Source organism: Lepidochelys kempii, chromosome 6, assembly GCF_965140265.1.
Source record: "Lepidochelys kempii isolate rLepKem1 chromosome 6, rLepKem1.hap2, whole genome shotgun sequence".
Lineage (NCBI taxonomy): Eukaryota > Metazoa > Chordata > Testudines > Cheloniidae > Lepidochelys > Lepidochelys kempii.
The window spans coordinates 58,230,688-58,249,055 of NC_133261.1; the positions used below are offsets into that span (position 1 = coordinate 58,230,688).

An 18,368-nucleotide genomic window follows, 5' to 3' on the forward strand; every position below is an offset into this window, starting at 1 on the left:
AGCATTTGAGTTAGTACCAGGTCCAAATGACCGGGGATCAAGCTATTGTTGTGAAATGGATGGCATACAGGGCTACTAATGGAGGTAGAGTTTTTGCTTTGGGGTTTCTTTTTCAAAACCAGCACAGTGACCAGGAGGTGGCTGTTTAGTGACATGTGAAAAGAGTTGGTGATCTTCATCCTATTCCTTGAGGACAGATGATCACCTGGCAAAACCATCTGTGGGCCCATTGTTGGCAGTCTCAGCAGGGAGAAAGGAGTGACTAGATGATGAAAACTGAACTCTTTTCTTATCTGAGAGGTTATGCTAAAATTAGGTCTGGTTACAGGGGAGAGAACTGATTCAAAGGCTTGATTGGCCAGAAAGCTGATCCAATCTGTCAAAGCCAACTGAAGTTTTGTTCTTCAATTCACACTAACTTAATTTCATGTTGAGCAGAATTCTGTGTTGTTGGCAAAGTAAGGAAAAGATGAAATAATTCTTGGAAGCAAAGATGCGTGTGTTAATTTAAATGTGCAGAGCTATGAAAGCTGGCGAGCCAAAACACCTGCCCCTCTGTATGAGATAACCTACTATGTTTTCTTGGCTTCCTAGCATAAAATGTTTAATGCTTTAGGTGTCTGTGTTGTTTTGTGTTATCCAGAATTGGCAGATCCTGCAGAATGCAAGCTGGACTTGTTCAGCTCCTTGCAGGAGATGAAAGCTTCCCTGCTAGGGAGGCACTTCACCCCATAGACACATTGTACGACTTGTGTCTGACACATTTTTTGGTTTAAATTTTTTTTTTAAATGCTTGTTCTTCAGCCTTGTTCTGATGTTTGCTGAGAAGTGACTTTTGTGAGTGAAGGTGAAAGTTCATTAAGGATTTTAATTTGGATTTTTCCTTTTATAATTTCTTTTTAAAAGGAAGCAGCTTTCATGGTGGTTACACGTGACATGTTGGCAGCCTGAATAGTCTATCCCCAGAATAAGTACAGCATGAGCCACAGCAATGTAAGATTTCCCTACAGTGTTTTCTGCCATTCTGCCTAATCTTTGACCTAGATGGATGACCTCTGGAGGGAACAGTGTAACAGCCGTGTTAGTCTGTATTCGCAAAAAGAAAAGGAGTACTTGTGGCACCTTAGAGACTAACCAATTTATTTGAGCATGAGCTTTCGTGAGCTACAGCTCACTTCATCGGATGCATACCGTGGAAACTGCAGCAGACTTTATATACACACAGAGATCATGAAACAATACCTCCTCCCACCCCACTGTCCTGCTGGTAATAGCTTATCTAAAGTGATCATCAAGTTGGGCCATTTCCAGCACAAATCCAGGTTTTCTCACCCTCCACCCCCCCACACACAAACTCACTCTCCTGCTGGTAATAGCCCATCCAAAGTGACAACTCTCTACACAATGTGCATGATAATCAAGGTGGGCCATTTCCAGCACAAATCCAGGTTTTCTCACCCCCTCACCCCCATACACACACAAACTCACCTCCTGCTGGTAATAGCTCATCCAAAGTGACCACTCTCCCTACAATGTGCATGGTAATCAAGGTGGGCCATGTCCAGCACAAATCCAGGCTTTCTCACCCCCGCCCCCTTTCCCCCCCTTTTCTCGGGGACACACAAACTCACTCTCCTGCTGGCAATAGCTCATCCAAACTGACCACTCTCCAAGTTTAAATCCAAGTTTAACCAGAACGTCTGGGGGGGTTTAGGAAAAAACAAGGGGAAATAGACTACCTTGCATAATGACTTAGCCAGTCCCAGTCTCTATTTAAGCCTAAATTAATAGTATCCAATTTGCAAATGAATTCCAATTCAGCAGTTTCTCGCTGGTGTCTGGATTTGAAGTTTTTTTTGTTTTAAGATAGCGACCTTCATGTCTGTGATTGCATGACCAGAGAGATTGAAGTGTTCTCCGACTGGTTTATGAATGTTATAATTCTTGACATCTGATTTGTGTCCATTTATTCTTTTACATAGAGACTGTCCAGTTTGACCAATGTACATGGCAGAGGGGCATTGCTGGCACATGATGGCATATATCACATTGGTGGATGTGCAGGTGAACGAGCCTCTGATAGTGTGGCTGATGTTATTAGGCCCTGTGATGGTGTCCCCTGAATAGATATGTGGGCACAGTTGGCAACGGGCTTTGTTGCAAGGATAAGTTCCTGGGTTAGTGGTTCTGTTGTGTGGTATGTGGTTGTTGGTGAGTATTTGCTTCAGGTTGCGGGGCTGTCTGTAGGCAAGGACTGGCCTGTCTCCCAAGATTTGTGAGAGTGTTGGGTCATCCTTTAGGATAGGTTGTAGATCCTTAATAATGCGTTGGAGGGGTTTTAGTTGGGGGCTGAAGGTGACGGCTAGTGGCATTCTGTTATTTTCTTTGTTAGGCCTGTCCTGTAGTATGTAACTTCTGGGAACTCTTCTGGCTCTATCAATCTGTTTCTTCACTTCTGCAGGTGGTATTGTAGTTGTAAGAAAGCTTGACAGAGATCTTGTAGGTGTTTGTCTCTGTCTGAGGGGTTGGAGCAAATGCGGTTGTATCACAGAGCTTGGCTGGAGACGATGGATCATGTGGTGTGGTCAGGGTGAAAGCTGGAGGCATGTAGGTAGGAATAGTGGTCAGTAGGTTTCCGGTATAGGGTGGTGGTTATGTGACCATCGCTTATTAGCACTGTAGTGTCCATGAAGTGGATCTCTTGTGTGGACTGGACCAGGCTGAGGTTGATGGTGGGATGGAAGTTGTTGAAATCATGGTGGAATTCCTCAAGGGCTTCTTTTCCATGGGTCCAGATGATGAAGATGTCATCAATATAGCACAAGTAGAGTAGGGGCTTTAGGGGACGAGAGCTGAGGAAGCGTTGTTCTAAATCAGCCATAAAAATGTTGGCATACTGTGGGGCCATGCGGGTACCCATAGCAGTGCCACTGATCTGAAGGTATACAATGTCCCCAAATGTAAAATAGTTATGGGTAAGGACAAAGTCACAAAGTTCAGCCACCAGGTTAGCCGTGACATTATCGGGGATAGTGTTCTTGCAACAAATAGTATTCTTGCAACAAAGCCCGTTGCCAACTGTGCCCACATATCTATTCAGGGGACACCATCACAGGGCCTAATCACATCAGCCACACTATCAGAGGCTCGTTTACCTGCACATCCACCAATGTGATATATGCCATCATGTGCCAGCAATGCCCCTCTGCCGTTTACATTGGTCAAACTGAACAGTCTCTACGTAAAAGAATAAATGGACACAAATCAGATGTCAAGAATTATAACATTCATAAACCAGTCGGAGAACACTTCAGTCTCTCTGGTCACGCAATCACAGACATGAAGGTCGCTATCTTAAAACAAAAAAATTTCAAATCTAGACTCAGCGAGAAACTGCTGAATTGGAATTCATTTGCAAATTGGATACTATTAATTTAGGCTTAAATAGAGACTGGGACTGGCTAAGTCATTATGCAAGGTAGCCTATTTCCCCTTGTTTTTTCCTACCCCCTCCCCCCCAGACGTTCTGGTTAAACTTGGATTTAAACTTGGAGAGTGGTCAGTTTGGATGAGCTATTGCCAGCAGGAGAGTGAGTTTGTGTGTCCCCGGGAAAAGGGGGGGAAAAGGGGCGGGGGTGAGAGAGCCTGGATTTGTGCTGGACATGGCCCACCTTGATTACCATGCACATTGTAGGGAGAGTGGTCACTTTGGATGAGCTATTACCAGCAGGAGAGTGAGTTTGTGTGTGTGTTTTTTGGAGGGGAGTGAGGGGGTGAGAGAACCTGGATTTGTGCAGGAAATGGCCCACCTTGATTATCATGCACATTGTGTAGAGAGTTGTCACTTTGGATGGGCTATTACCAGCAGGAGAGTGAGTTTGTGTGTGGGGGGTGGAGGGTGAGAAAACCTGGATTTGTGCTGGAAATGGCCCAACTTGATGATCACTTTAGATAAGCTATTACCAGCAGGACAGTGGGGTGGGAGGAGGTATTGTTTCATGATCTCTGTGTGTATATAAAGTCTGCTGCAGTTTCCACGGTATGCATCCGATGAAGTGAGCTGTAACTCACGAAAGCTTATGCTCAAATAAATTGGTTAGTCTCCTAGGTGCAACAAGTGCTCCTTTTCTTCTCTAGAGGGAAGAGGATCCATTCAGTTTTGGTTTTTGCTTTTGGGCTGCTATTTAGTGCCAGTTCTGACCGTGGCTTTTATGATGTGGACACCTGCCCATTGGGAACTAGACTGAGACAACAAACTGACTATTGCTATGTTACAATGACTTTCAGTCATTATTAGTCTGGGCAGGAGTTGAAACCGTAACCTAGAAGTGAAAGGCTCTGTATTCCATAAGCCACTGAGGGACAGCTGTTATACAAACTTCTCGTGCAAACTTCTCACGCACGGTTCTTTTAGTCCATCTAGCTCCTGGAACTCTGTGCTATTCCATTTGCAGGACTTCAACACACAACTTGGATTATGCACCCCAGCCAAAATTTTCAAAAGTAACTAGTGAGAGGGTGGATGTTCGGCACTTTCTGAAAATCAGTGCCCTTGATGGTGGCTCAGAGTGGACACCCAAAAATTGAGACACTAAAAATCACTTTGAAAACCTTGACCCTGAATCCTAATCTGCTGCACTCTATATTGTTCTAGTCCTACTCCTCTAGTCCCCACATTCCTCTCTCTGCCAGTGCACCCTAACTAGGCCCTACAACAGCCCTGGGTAGTCCACATTTTGGACAGCTGGTTCTCTCTCTCCCTCAGTTCTGACCTACAGTTCCGTTACTATTCCAGGCCTGGGCCTTTCCTGGGCAGAGAATATTTGTGCCAATTTATCAGGTGTTCTGTGATGCACCCTGTTGCTCCCATTTTACCCTCCAAACTCCTTCTTGTTTGTTTCCTACTGTAAGGATTTGAACACCTTTGGGGGGGAAAAGAGGGCGAGGGCAGAGCATGAATCGTCTGCACTGCTTAGCTTCAAACCCTTTCCACATTTTTAATCTAGTACGAGAGTGACTGTTGCAGGTTGAAAACAACTGTGCAGAAATGTAGCACTTTCAAAAACTCTGACTCTGTTTTCAATTGTTTACTCTTACTGTAGTTAAACAGGGAGCTAAAGGATGGCTTAAAAGATGAGGAATTAACTTTTGAAATCCAGTCTTGAGAGTTTGTTGGGTAGTGCTGAAGCAGTCCCCATTGCAAAACTGTCACACTTGATGTGATTGGCCAAGTCTGCTCAGGAAAGCTATATTGGAGACTGAATGACCCCCTCACCCTTAGAAGGGTTGAAAGTGAGCATGGGGGTGGAGAGCAGGAGAGACTTGCCCTGAGACTGTTTACAGCACACCACTGTCTGGAGCAGTCCTAGCTTGCTTTCTCTAGCCAAAATTCTTGCTACTCTTTTGTCTGTTCTTTTAATTTGTGACCAGCAAAAGAAGCAGTGACCCTTTATTTTGTGAATGGCTCTCCATTGTTTGAGCATCTTGGAGGCTCACTTGCTGTGACTTTCAGTGTCAGAAGCTTTTAAAAACTATTGTGCTAAACACAGACCTAAAATTAGCTAAACACTGGCTGAGATAAGATTAGCTAGGTTTTCCTTACTCTGCCTCCACCAGTCCCTGCCTTGCAATGAAGAGATTAACGGGGGACTGTAAGGTTAAAAATCATGCACTTTAAAAAAACAAATAACCCTCTCTGTTACTCTGCTACTGACACCTGAGATTATTACAAGTGAAAGAATGATCAGAAATCTAATTAATTTTTCACTAATTTTGATGCTTTACTGTTCAATTTTGCTTCATGTGGACAGACAGACTCATCAGTTTCACTTTAGTTTTTTATTCTGCTTCACTTTTAGGGTCCCAAGCACAATCAATGCTGCTGACTTCATACAGGAATGTTTGTTTATTTAGTAAAGAAAAACCATTTCTGATGGAGTCTAAAAACCAGAAATAACATTTCCATAGGTCTTCAGTTTCATAAATGCTTGGTTTTTGCAAAACCTTCATTATGAGTTAAATTTGACCCACCAGTGGCACTTTGAGATGTGTTGGCAGCTAATCTGTTCTACTTTACAGCATGTGTTGCTTTAAGAATGACTGGAATTCTAGGGGGAGGGAGAAGGGAAGCTCTGACCTCCATGTGCACATGTGTTGCTGGCAGCATCCCCTTGCTCTTCACTGTGATTAAATGGATAAATCAAAGAGCACTAGCCCTCTTCCAAACCCTCTGTGTAGCGAGACTCCCTCTCCTATTTCCTAGTAGCCAGTGTGGAGAAATCTTTCCAGGAACATGAGAGAAGGTTATTGAGTTCTTTTTAAACTTGCATCTGATGAAGTGGGTATTCACCCACGAAATCTTATGCTCCAATACGTCTGTTAGTCTATAAGATGCCACAGGACTCTTTGCTGCTTTTTAAACTAGTTATTTTGGGGTGGGAGTAAGTAGCTGGCATGGTCACTTAGTTACATTGCTGTCTTTTTCACACAGGTCCGAATGCATCAATAAGTTTGCCTCTGTCTTTGGGACCATGCCCCTGAAAGTGGTGGAGCATCGTGCTGATCCTGTCCTGTACAAAGATGACTTCCCTGAGAAATTGAAGAGCTTCCCCAACATCGGCAGCTTGTAAAAGGCAGCTTGGCAGCAAACTTGAATGTAAAAAACAGTGAGAGAAAAAAGATGACCAGTGCTAAGATGAGCCTGAGGCCTTGAAGGAAAATGCCAGCGTGTGGGTTATAACTGAGGGGAAGGGGATTAATGCCAGGTTCTGATATATTAGTCCGTCCTTCACAATACACAGAACAGTAATGCAGAGCACAGAAGCTATTTCTGTATTACAGACAAATACAGGACAGGCTCTATGCTTGAGTCTATTGAAAATGCCAAATGCTTTTTTCCAGTGGAGGTTGCTTATACGGAAGAATAGAGCAGAATCTTGCTGTGTAAGGGTGCCTTACATGGCTCACCTGTTCTGTTAAATACACTCTTTTAGTTTGATGCAATCACCAGTATAAATGCAAACTGCTTTCAATACTGGCTACAATATGTATCCAGCCTGTTTTTCCCCCTGTGAGGATGGCATGCGTACCTCCATTGAGGTTAGTTGTTGGCTTTAAGTAATTGAGCAACAAAGATCCCTGCCTGGCTTTTTTGCTTAGCAAGATAAATGTTTTTCTTAAAAAAAAAATAAATAAAAAATATAATACAATCTTTTGTCACAGGGTTTAGGGGGCTAAACATTTTTGCATTAAATGAAAAATATTTCAGTGGATATTAGCACAGATCACAGCCAATGGGACGGTCTCCTTAATTTAAAGACTTAGGGTACGTCTACACTACCCACCAGATTGGCAGGTAGTGATCGATCTATCGGGGATCGATTTATCATGTCTACTGTAGACGTGATAAATTGATCGCCGATCGCTCTGCCATCGACTCCTGTACTCCACCGCAGCAAGAGGCGGAAGCGGAGTCAACGGGGGAGCGGTGGCAGTTGACCCCGCACCGTGAGGACACGAGGTATGTCAACCTAAGATATGTCAACTTCAGCCACGCTATTCTCGTAGCTGAAGTTGCGTATCTTAGGTCGATCCCCCCCCCCCCCAGCCCCCTTCCCCCAGTGTAGACCAGGCCTTAGACTATCCCTACCATCACTACACCTCTCATGTGTGTGTATAAATCTCAGGTATTCTGCTATACTCATAGAAGCGAAGTCCATTCAATATAAAAGACATTTTATGGAGAGGAAAATGTATCTTCTGGCCTTACTAAGTTTTTGCTATCCCCAAAGCCTACTCTTATCAAGGTGGAACAGTTGTTTGTTCATTTGGCGTATCCATGTACTGGGGTAACAGCTAAGATGCATGTTTGTATATGTGAACCCTCTTCAGAAAACAATGTGCTGTAGGATAGATTGTCGTACACCTCCATCTGCAGGACTTCGACTTTACAGCTGGTGCGTGTATGTGGAATATATTAATAACACATACTTAGCAAGCAAACCCACACAAGCTGCTCTCATTTGAAAAATTGCCAAGTGTTAGCCTGTGATTAACCTAGAGAACGCAGTGCCACAGGATCTTACTTGAACAAATGGCTTAGTATAATTTTTAAAGGTTAGACATTTGTTATGGTGAGTCAAGCTGTTTCTCCATGGTTAAAGTTGATCTGAATATTATCTGTCTACACTAGAGACAATAAAATTTTCAAGGATGATCAGTCCTCGTGCTCCAGCATATAAACTGATCCCAAGCTGGAACCAGAGAGGAAGTCTCCTCTTTACCCAAATGGTATAGTGTCCATCTATTTGGTGCATTATGGGCAGTTTGCACTTTCCTTACTAGCAAACTGTTAGAGGCATCATATTTGATGGACAATCTTTCTGTTACAGTATGACCATTCTTATAGTTCTGCCAAACCCCAGACAGCAGGGCAAGTGTTAGCACTCTTAGTTCATCCCTCTGCCTTGAGAGTGACTGGCAGCAATGGCAAAAAAATCAAATGGAAGTCAGGCCAGAAACAGGAAACATCTGCTCCCTGTTTCTGTCACCCCAGTAAAACTTCCCTCATTGCCCAACACTGTGGAGGTGTTGGGAATGAGAAGCCTGTTAGAACAGTAGCTGTGAGGGGATACTTCAATTTAGAACTCCCAAGGGAAGTGTCTATAAACCAGAGGTGGGCAAACTACGGCCTGCTGGCCACAGCCAACCCACGGGACCTTCCTGCCCAGCCCCTGAGCTCCTGGCCCGGGAGGCTAGCGCCTGACGCCTCCCCTGCTGCCTCCCCTCCCGCACAGCCTCAGCACCCTGCGCTGCTGGCATAACGCTCTGGGCGGCCGGGCAGCGCAGTTGCAGAGCCGTAGCCTGACCCGGTGCTCTGGGCGGTATGGCTGTAGCACCACCAGCCACCGGTGCTCCAGGCAGCGTGGTAAGGAGGCAGGGGGGGTTGGATAGAGGGCAGGGGAGTTCGGGGGTGTGGATAGGGGTCGGGGCGGTCAGAGAACGGGGAACAGGGGGGTTGTATGGGGCAGAGGTCCCGGGGGGGCAGTTAGGAATGGGGGGAGGGTTGGATGGGGCAACAGGGGGCAGTCGGGTGGAGGATCCGGGAGGGGTCAGGGGACAGGGAATGGAGGGTTAGATGGGGCAGGAATCCTGGGGGAGCTGTCAGGGGGCGAGAAGTGGGGGGGGTTGGATAGGAGGCGGGGGCCAGGCCACTCCTGGCTGTTTGGGGAGACACAGCCTCCCTTAATCGGCCCTCCATACAATTTTGGAAACCCGATGTGGCCCTCAGGCCAAAAAGTTTGCCCGCCCCTGCTGTAAACTAAATTCTCTCATTCTTGGGAATGTTTTAATTACTGATAAATTCTAGGACTTGTTTCTAAGGCCTTGCAGTCTTTGCTATGTTCTGACTGTGCTGTGGGGGATGGTAGTAGGCAAGGCGGGGATAGCTGTCCCAGTGATGGTAATGCTAATGACTTTTTGCATACAGGGGGTACCACTGGGTGAGGAACACTGTTTCTCTGCTGCTGAACAGTTCTTCCCTGCAGCCTCCACACATGCACTTACTTCCTGAGTCTGTTAGTTTGTCTGAATTATGTCCTTGTCCCACAGACTGCAGCTCACTTTCCATTAAGCAGCTTGTTTTTAAAAGGGAAATTATGACAGCATAATATGCTACTGAATTGACCCAGAGGTGGTGGGGGTCTCAGGATGGCAGAGGTTTGGGAGTGTTCCAGAGAGAGAACTTCTCCCCTGCACACAGTCTTGAAAGTGCTGCAACCTAGTAGTTCCTTCTCAAGTTCATAGGCAAAGGTTGCGTGTAGTTTTTGCACAAACACTTATAGCACAAGGCAGATTTCAGACTGGGGGGAATATGACGGCCTAGAAATAGAAGTGGTGGGTGGCAGCCTGACAAAGAAGAGCTCTGTTTAGCTCGAAAGCTTCTCTCTCACCAGCAGAAGTTGGTCCAATAAAAGATTTTACCTCATCCACCTTGTCTCTCTGAAACCCACCTAAAGTCATCTCTAGGTTTGACACTAAGTGGGCAACAGCCCCTCATGGCCAAGATCTTTTGGGCTTGAGCAAGTGTATCTTCCTTGATAAGCCCAAGAGCCATTACGTCAATTAACCTGTCACATTTTGTCCTGCATCATTTCACAGGTGTTTTTTATATTCCAAACTCTGTTTAATGATGGTATGTCTCCGTTCTGTGGTGTGGAAAGTGATCAGAATATAAAGTTGGGCAGCTGTCTAAGTCTATAAGCTGGGCCACTTCCTCAACCCATTTATAATTGTTGTTTGTTTCTGAAAAAGATTCAAAAACTGTAAAATAGTAAAGTGTGTGTGAGAGAATATTGGGATGATTCTATTGTCGGTCATTAAATTAAGAGAATAGTTACCTGTTCAGCTTGTATGTTTTATTAAAAAAATTAGCTCAAAAATATTGATTGTGTTCTGTTTTACTTCTGAAGAGGTGATTGTGTACATTCCATAAGGAACTGTGGAAGTATTCTGAAAGGAAAACTGCAGGGATTGATTCTTTTTGCTAAATAAATCTGTATTAAAACATGAATATCCACAACACTCTCTAGAAATAATCATCATTATTTTAACATCTTCACAACTGTTAATGGTGCTCGTGTCTTTCAGTGGGAGCTTTTACTCTGGACAAACTCTTCCCATATACCCCTCCAGAGAGGGTAGATTTGCCATTATTTGACAGTACTATTGAAGGTTTGGGGGGCCGGGGGGTGGGGAGGAAGGATAACTTCCCTTTTACTCAATGGTTTAATTGTAATGCTATGGATGTGTCAGAATTCATCGCTTCCCACTTTGCTGGGAGTGGTCACTCTTTGCAGCATTAAGGGTTATGTGCTTAGGAGATAATTTGGGAGACCTTTGAAATGACCCACCTGAATAAAAGAAGGGGACTTCCTTACAAACAAGGAGGCTGCAAACATGAAGGGTCTGGATCTTGGGAGAAGGGCAGGTGGATAAGCTATCTTGACAGTGGCATTCTTTGCAATGGCAGCTTCTTATTTCCTCTCTGTTCAGAGACACTGCCATGTGTTTATTAAAATACATTGCATGCTGCAAAATTACCGAAATGATGGTGGGGGCACCTTGTCATTTGTATAGGAGGTCAAAGTGGGATGGTTACCCAGCCAATTGTGCAAGTCTCAGGGATACATTTTTAGCCTCACTGACCCTGTAAATGATTTGTCAGCTCAGTCTCTTGCCCACTTCAGAGCTCTGCTATCTGATTACAGGACATGCCGATTAAGTCCCCGGCGTTCTGAACTGCTGCTTTCCTGCTGTCTCCAGCTCTTACACTGAGTCCCGCCCCCCGTTGCACCTTCACTAGTATTACTTTAACTTGCTTTACTGCAGCAGCTATCTTTCTAACTGCCTTTAATATTAAGCTCAACGGTCAGCTCTTCGAACCCTGGATGCCTAAATTTGGCTCCTAAATCCATATGAAAATAAAAGTGGCCTTATTTTCAAAGGTTCTCAGGACCTGCAACTCCCATTTCTTTCAGTTCATGGGTGAGCGTTAAAGCGGGCCACTTGTGTTAAGGTGCCTAAGTATGGATTTAGGAGGCTTACTTTTAGGCATTTGGGTTTGAAAATACTGACCTGAGCTTTATGACGACAGATTATTCTATCAAATGAGGTCACTCTGTGGATGCTTGTGCAGATGCAGTATGGAAGCAGAGTCTGTTATGCTGTAATAGACCTCTATAAGAATGCCGTTTGCTTGGAAGCATCCCACAGTGGTTTATTGGCCACACAGAAATCTACTCATCCACCAATGAAATATAGCCTTGTCCGCAGTGAAGAATCATCATGGTTGTAACAGCAAAACTACAACCATGTAGTCAAGAGGTGAAAAGTGGTGGGTTGGTTCAGGGAAGCAGATTGTAATGATCTGAGCTGGAATTGAGGGAGGACAAAGGTAAGTATTCCAGTTTTCTTGGAATTAGTTTTAAAGGCTCACGGATTTTCAATTTATCGGAACAGCTGCAGGGCTTATTTTTTTCAAAATCAAACAGTAGCTTCCACTTCTACAGGACGGATGTTTCATTTTCCTGCTGTCATGTAGACTCTTCCTTGCAGTAAAAGCAGGGGTAAGGGGGAGAAACAGAGACAAAACTGTACTGTCCAGTGCCTATAGCAGATGCTAAGTTAGCTGCGCTGTCTTGCTGAGGAGCTGCGAAGAGCAGAGCAAAGACCATTGAGAAGTTCGAACCGTACTGACAGACAATGGGAGCCCAAGAAAGCTGTTGTGGCAAAAACAAAAAACCTTCCCCCAAGCCCAACAATAACTGCATCTCTCCGCTGGAAGCTGCATGGTCTTGAGCTAAACAGCTGCAGCTCCCTTCACATGAGCATTTAAGCCACTAAAAAAATCCAGCTCGCAGAAACCAGTTTGCAAACATACCTGGGTAGGGAGGAGGAGGAGGATCTTTATGCTGCATTCCACCTCCCCTCTCTGTCCTCCCTTCATTGCAATCTGTCTGAGAGCAAGGTTAGCTAGGACAGTGTAGATTCACATTTGATATTAGTGGGGCTTTTAGCCTCGCACCACACTTGTGTGCAAGTCCACATTCCTCACAAGCAATAAAGTGAAGATGCTTCAGGTACTCAGAGCATTCACACTCCCCTCTCTGTGAGTTGCTCACTTAACCCCCTCCGGGAGGTCAGTCAGTATTTATTATTCCTGTTGTTACAGTTGACTAAACAGAGGTGCAGAGAAGCTGTGAGTTACCCAAGTTCTTGCACAGTCTTCCTAGGCAAAGCTGGGAATAGAACCCAGGCGTCCCAGCCCTGTGTCTTAGCAACATGGCCATCCTTTTCTTTCTGGAGCACTGGAAAGCCCCAAGACTGTCTTGGTTATGCGTGTGAGCATGACTTGGCCTGCCCTTGTTTGAAGCGGTTTAAAATCGTTCCCAGTGCGCTCAGTGTAATTGTAGTTTGAGGTAAACTGCTGGTAAGCGGTCCCGTGTCTGCTGATCTTCAGGATTCCAGTGTCTGCCAGGATCTTGTAGCTGCTGCTTCCATGGCAACTTGTGGTTTTCGTTAAGGGGTGACAGCAACAATTGAGGCAATTAGCTGAAATGGAGTGGTGGGGATGGTGGCCAGGGCATTACACACCTGAGGAAACACAGCACAACCCTGATGGCTATTCATAGCAGAAATCCTGGCAATACTGCAAGGCTGCCTGCTTGCTGTCTTCGTTTTCTGGAGATGGTTGCAGCAATTCTCCAAATCTATCCCTGAATGCCTTGATTGTCTGTTTACTTGGAGAAAGATGGAATGCTTTAACTCCTTCCTCTCCAGACTGGAGTGACAGCTCTGCAATCCTTTCTATCCCACCTTGGGAGATGGCCACGATGTGGGATTACTATACTTCTACAGTATCTGTGCAAGGCCAAGCAGTGGGGATTAAAGTTTTGTCCACACAACAGGCACCAATGATGCAGGCTTCCTTTTTCACTGTCCCCTGTCGCTGCAAGGAAGCTCGGTCCCTGTGGCCCATTCACTTAGCCTCTTTGCTGAAACTCGTAACACAGAGTTGCGGGTTTGTTTGTTTTTTGGCGGCCATTTGTCCATGAAGAGCTGGTCTGAGACTCCAGCAACTCATTTCACATGACACAAAGAACAGCTATAGGATGGTAATAATTTTCAATCATCATCAGTCACTGTGTGATACAAGGCATAAAGATGAAAGGCTTCATACATCATTCCCAGTCTTCTGAGCCACACAGTTCCCCAGTCATTCTCTATGTACATATATGAAATGATAACCTGGCACTCATGGCTCTGAAATGAGTTCAGTCATGAAGGAATGAATCACAGCTTGTATGGAGACTGCCACTTATGGGGAGGTATTCTGTTACAAACTGGTACAGAAGGACTAGTAATGCTGTTTCTTGAATTGGAATCTTCTAATCCACTTTGTCATTTGCTGGGCTGGTGCATTAGTTGGAATATAGAGCAGTGATGCATGTCCTGCCCACTCCTTTTGCACCTCTTCTCCTCTGGGCTAATATAGTTCAGCTTTTATATGGACAAAGGTCAGTTCAAGTCCCAAATGTAGGTTTGGTTTAAAAACAAGCTTTTCCAAAACCAAACATCACTGGAAATGTTTCCATAGTGCTGTTTGTATAACTACGGAAACAGTTTCATTTGCAAGAATAATTTTCTCTTGCATGTTCGTGGCATCCAAAATGGTGCACCAGTCTGCTAAAGTATGCATAGAACTGTACACAAATGTGAACGTGACTAGATGGTTTTAATTGCACAAGGGGAGTGTAGTGCAAAAAGTAAGCAAAACTGTCAATCTTTAGAATTCTTCCCATTTTTAATTATTTGTTTAACACTTGTAAATAAATAAATAAATAATCCTTCTTTTAAAGACAGAAAGCATAGATTTGAACCTTACAGCATCTCTTTAATTTTTGTATGTTTGGTTACTTTGTCATTTTGTTGTATTTTATTTTCAGTGAAGAACGATGCTTTTGAGAGTGTAAATCTGCAAACTTCTGTTGTTGTTGTTGTTGTTGTGTTTGTTGTTTGTTGATGACTGTAATGCACCCAGAGGTGTGACAGGGGACTCTCAAAACAGCTAGACAAGAATGCTGCCCGAAAAACATACAACCAGAAACTCAATCCTGAAATCAGATCAATGTGGGGGGATCCTTGAGCTTCCACTGAGCACCCTTGAAGTCAATGGGCCTCCAGCATGAATGCAAGGCTCCACCCAAGTAGATCTAACGGTAGGAGTGGAGCCTGAAACTTGGACGAGATACAAGTGAGGGAGAGAACAAACAGGAGGATGGAGAAGGGAAAGCCAGGCTTCCATAAACATAATCAGATGGTGACTGAAGACTTGTGTTGGTGCGCAAAAGTATTTTTTGGCTGAATGGCTAGTTCACTTCTTGATAGATTTTTGACTGAAGTTATGCTTCATGAGGGATTGGACTGAGGAGTGAATTGGAATTTTCTGTTGGTTCTAATGGAGACACAAGGAGCGTGAGGCATAAGCACTTTCATGAGAAGCAATGGGTTCCAGGAGCATTCAGCTGGGTGGTAAAAATCTGCTTCCTGCCACACCCCCACTTGCACTTTATTTTTGTTGAGGTTCAGACCCTCGGTCACGGGTTTCAATGTGACCAATAAAATGTCAAAGTATGGAACCAGTGTGCAGGTGCCCCTTTTGACCCATGCATGATGGACACCCGCACAACTGTCATCACTTAGCATCTCACTCTTACCTGCTCATGTGGTGCACACCTGTGGCCACTTGGCAATGAACCTGAACCGCTCAGATCAAAGGCCCCTTTGTTCCCTCGTGCGTGTGTTTATTTTTGACCCACGTTTCATATAGCTGTGAGCTGTTTTACCCATGAATATACTTATATTTCACAGCTGGTTTACTTGATTTTCTAGGTAATTTTTTAAACTATCGAGAGTTTTGTGACTGTATATTACTGGAATTATGGGCCAGATCCTCAGTGTATTTCCATTGAAGTCAGTGCTGATTCACACCAACTGAGGACCTGGCCCTATAATTTTACCCTTGCTGAGTGTATCCAGGCCACTTTATACAGGTTAGAAAAAAAGATCTAAATGTAAAAGAATTGAAAAGTGAAGTCCAGGAAGAAAGCAGCAAAAGGAGTAAACTACTAGGTGTGAGCATCTGTCTTTGTCTCGTCATTGTTACAAATAGCCTGAACATTTATGCAGTTGAGACGGGGAAGTGGAAGATCTTTACAAGTAATAAACTCATATTTGTCTCAGATTAAATGCAACACCTTAACACATGGGCGCCATATGGCCATAAACAGATGTAGCTTTCATGTATTTTGCCTTTTTCCACAAAGGTGCAGGTTGTGATTGGTCCATATTATTAAAGATTAGTCGCCTGCTTTTAAAAAAGAAAGAGGAAAAGAACCCAAAGCTGTTTTGGACTAGTAGCATTTTTGAAAAAATTGCTTTTCATTTGCATGTTTAGTACACTAACACAGAGAGAGAGAGAGAGAGAGAGAGAGAGAGGTCGCACTTGCCAAAAGAGAAGGGATGTTACCCTTGGTGTCCTCACCAAATCCCCATGCGGGAAATTACATTCTGCCTCCCTAAATTCCTCTTGGAGTTTCAGTTGGAAACTAGCCTCTGCCACAAAGGTTGGTTGTGGGGAGGTGCTGTGGTCTAATCCACCTCCGCCACGGCCTCAGACAGGTGCTGAGCAGGGCATCCAACATCCCCAGCTGTAAAACAATGCTTCCTAGTTCTTACGGATGTGGTGCCGTTATCTGTTTGTACAGTGCTCTGAATATGTGAAAGCCCAGGCTAAATATCGCTACGTATAAGCTCCATTATTGTAGGTTTAATTTTAAAAATGCTATCATTAGCCCTACTCAGACGGCTCAGCAAAGGGCCCAGCCTTCCATGTCAACCTTCAAACGAAGAGCAAATTTTTATGCTGGTTGTGTAAACCCCTGAAAACAGGAAATACTAAAACTGGGTTTAAGCCGCCAACAAACAAGGCTTTGCCAGCATGTGGAGAATCTGACATCTAGTGCTTGAGGGCCAGAGGAATTTTTCTCTTACAAGTGATCCAGCCCATGGAGAGGAATAGACAAGGGTTACACAGAATTTTATTGTTAGTTACACGGTGCCTTGTGAGAGGGAAAACAGTTATGCTGTATCTGAGCTAATGTGACACTTGGCAGCTCACTGAAAGCTAAACAAGAGACCCCTGTGCAGGCACGGCAGTTTGAGTGCGTTTCAGCTCCGCATGGGCCCAAAGGGCAAAGTTCAGATCCCAATCCAAGCGTTAGCAGAGTTTGGAGCTAGTCGGGAATGCAGAGGTTTGGGCTAATCCCAGTTACTGGCTGCTGGTGGCGAACCTGATGAGTTTGCAAGATTAGTCTGTAGATTCTCAGCATAAAAATATGGCTGCAGCTGGAGGTGATTCCCCAAAGGAAAGCAACAGAAGATTTCCCCACAGAGCACTAATTTCCTTCACTCAGAGCTGAAGCAGTGGAGAAGGTGTGAAAAAGCAGAGCAAAGGGACCAACAGGAGACAAAACCTGCTCCATAGCCTCTAGTCTCGGCCTCGTCCTGCCCTTGAGAAGCTGCAAACTGGGGATCCACTCAAGCTGGTACTAGCAGCCCCTCTGGTGTGGGAAGAGCTAATGCTGGTTGAAGGGCATTGCTAAGGGAGAGACTGAACCTTGTCTGATCATCATCGAGCCCATCTTTGAAACTTGGCAGCAGCTGAGAGTGCAAGGGACCCTGGGTGGTAAGGCCCAGCAGGCTCCCACTGGACTCTTAGCCACCTGTGACATGGGGAAAGGTGTTGTGGCTGGTGAGTTTTGAATACCTGACACATGGGACAAAGTTGCCCTCTTGGAGGCTAATTCCCAATACACTCATGTTTCCCCTTTGTCCCTCAGAAACCTGGAGTCACTATATCTGAGCTATTATAGCCAATGGCCTATTGAAATGCAGTGTGGTCTACTGGTTAGTACAGGACTGAGGAGTTTTATTCTTGGATTTTATTCCCGCTACCGCTGCTGACTTGTGGGACCTTTGACAAATCACTTCGCTTTTCCATGCCTCTGTTTCCCCATCTGTGAAGTGGGGTGTATTATCAGATGGCTTCATTCGTTACTATTTGGGAAGTGTTCTGAGACCGTAAAGTGAAGGAGCTGGAGAAGCGCCAGGTATTAGTTATTGCTTTAGAGGGTTTGATCTCCCCCAGCAGAAATAATTCCTCATACTATGCAGTGGGAATAGTATCACCCGCTTACCTCTGATCATGCTCTCCAGTTCACCTACTACCAGCCACGTTAAAGTGCACTCTTTGTAGGTGCGAAAAGCACTCACTAGCTTTAAGTTTGCCTGTGGAGTATTGCCAGGGCTGGGTTTTGGCTGCTAACAATCTCTTTGTGTGGGGGTCGAGGCAGCAGTCCTATGAGCTGCCACCTGTTGTTAATCTAGCACCGGCTAATCCATTCTGCACTGTGTCAGCAGTTCAAAAGGGCACTGTTAGAATTTTTTGCCAACTTCAATTAATGTGAGATTTTGGAGGCCCCCTCTGATCGCATTTCATCTGTCATGAAGTCAGGAACAAAACAGACAGATTCCAGTTGGGAGGAGAGAAGAGAAGGAGTTTATTGCAAACAACAACAACAACAACAGTTAGGTCTCCTCAGACAGGGCTGTGAGTAATTCAGTTCATTTTGACTCCTTTAAAAAAACACTGGCACCTAGATATTCCAACCCCTCCCACCTCACAAAAAAAAAAAAAAAAAAAAAGTTCGAAGTGCAATAACTTACTCCCAAAATCATTCAAAAAGAAC

At 44.6% G+C, this 18,368-nt stretch overlaps 1 protein-coding gene across 4 annotated transcripts in view; it reads left to right on the plus strand.

Moving 5' to 3' along the window:
• Window positions 1–8,953, plus strand: part of EXT2 (exostosin glycosyltransferase 2) — a 107,276-nt gene extending 98,323 nt beyond the window's left edge. For 3 of the 4 annotated variants that reach the window (XM_073348064.1, XM_073348066.1, XM_073348067.1), the window contains one exon: window positions 6,491–8,953. In XM_073348064.1, coding sequence (XP_073204165.1) covers window positions 6,491–6,629 — 139 coding nt within the window. In that variant the 3' untranslated portion in view covers window positions 6,630–8,953. Of the gene's footprint in view, window positions 1–906; window positions 994–6,490 lie in introns of all 4 variants that reach the window. The other variant, XM_073348065.1, reaches the window with a different exon arrangement.
• The last annotated feature ends 9,415 nt before the right edge of the window (window positions 8,954–18,368 follow it).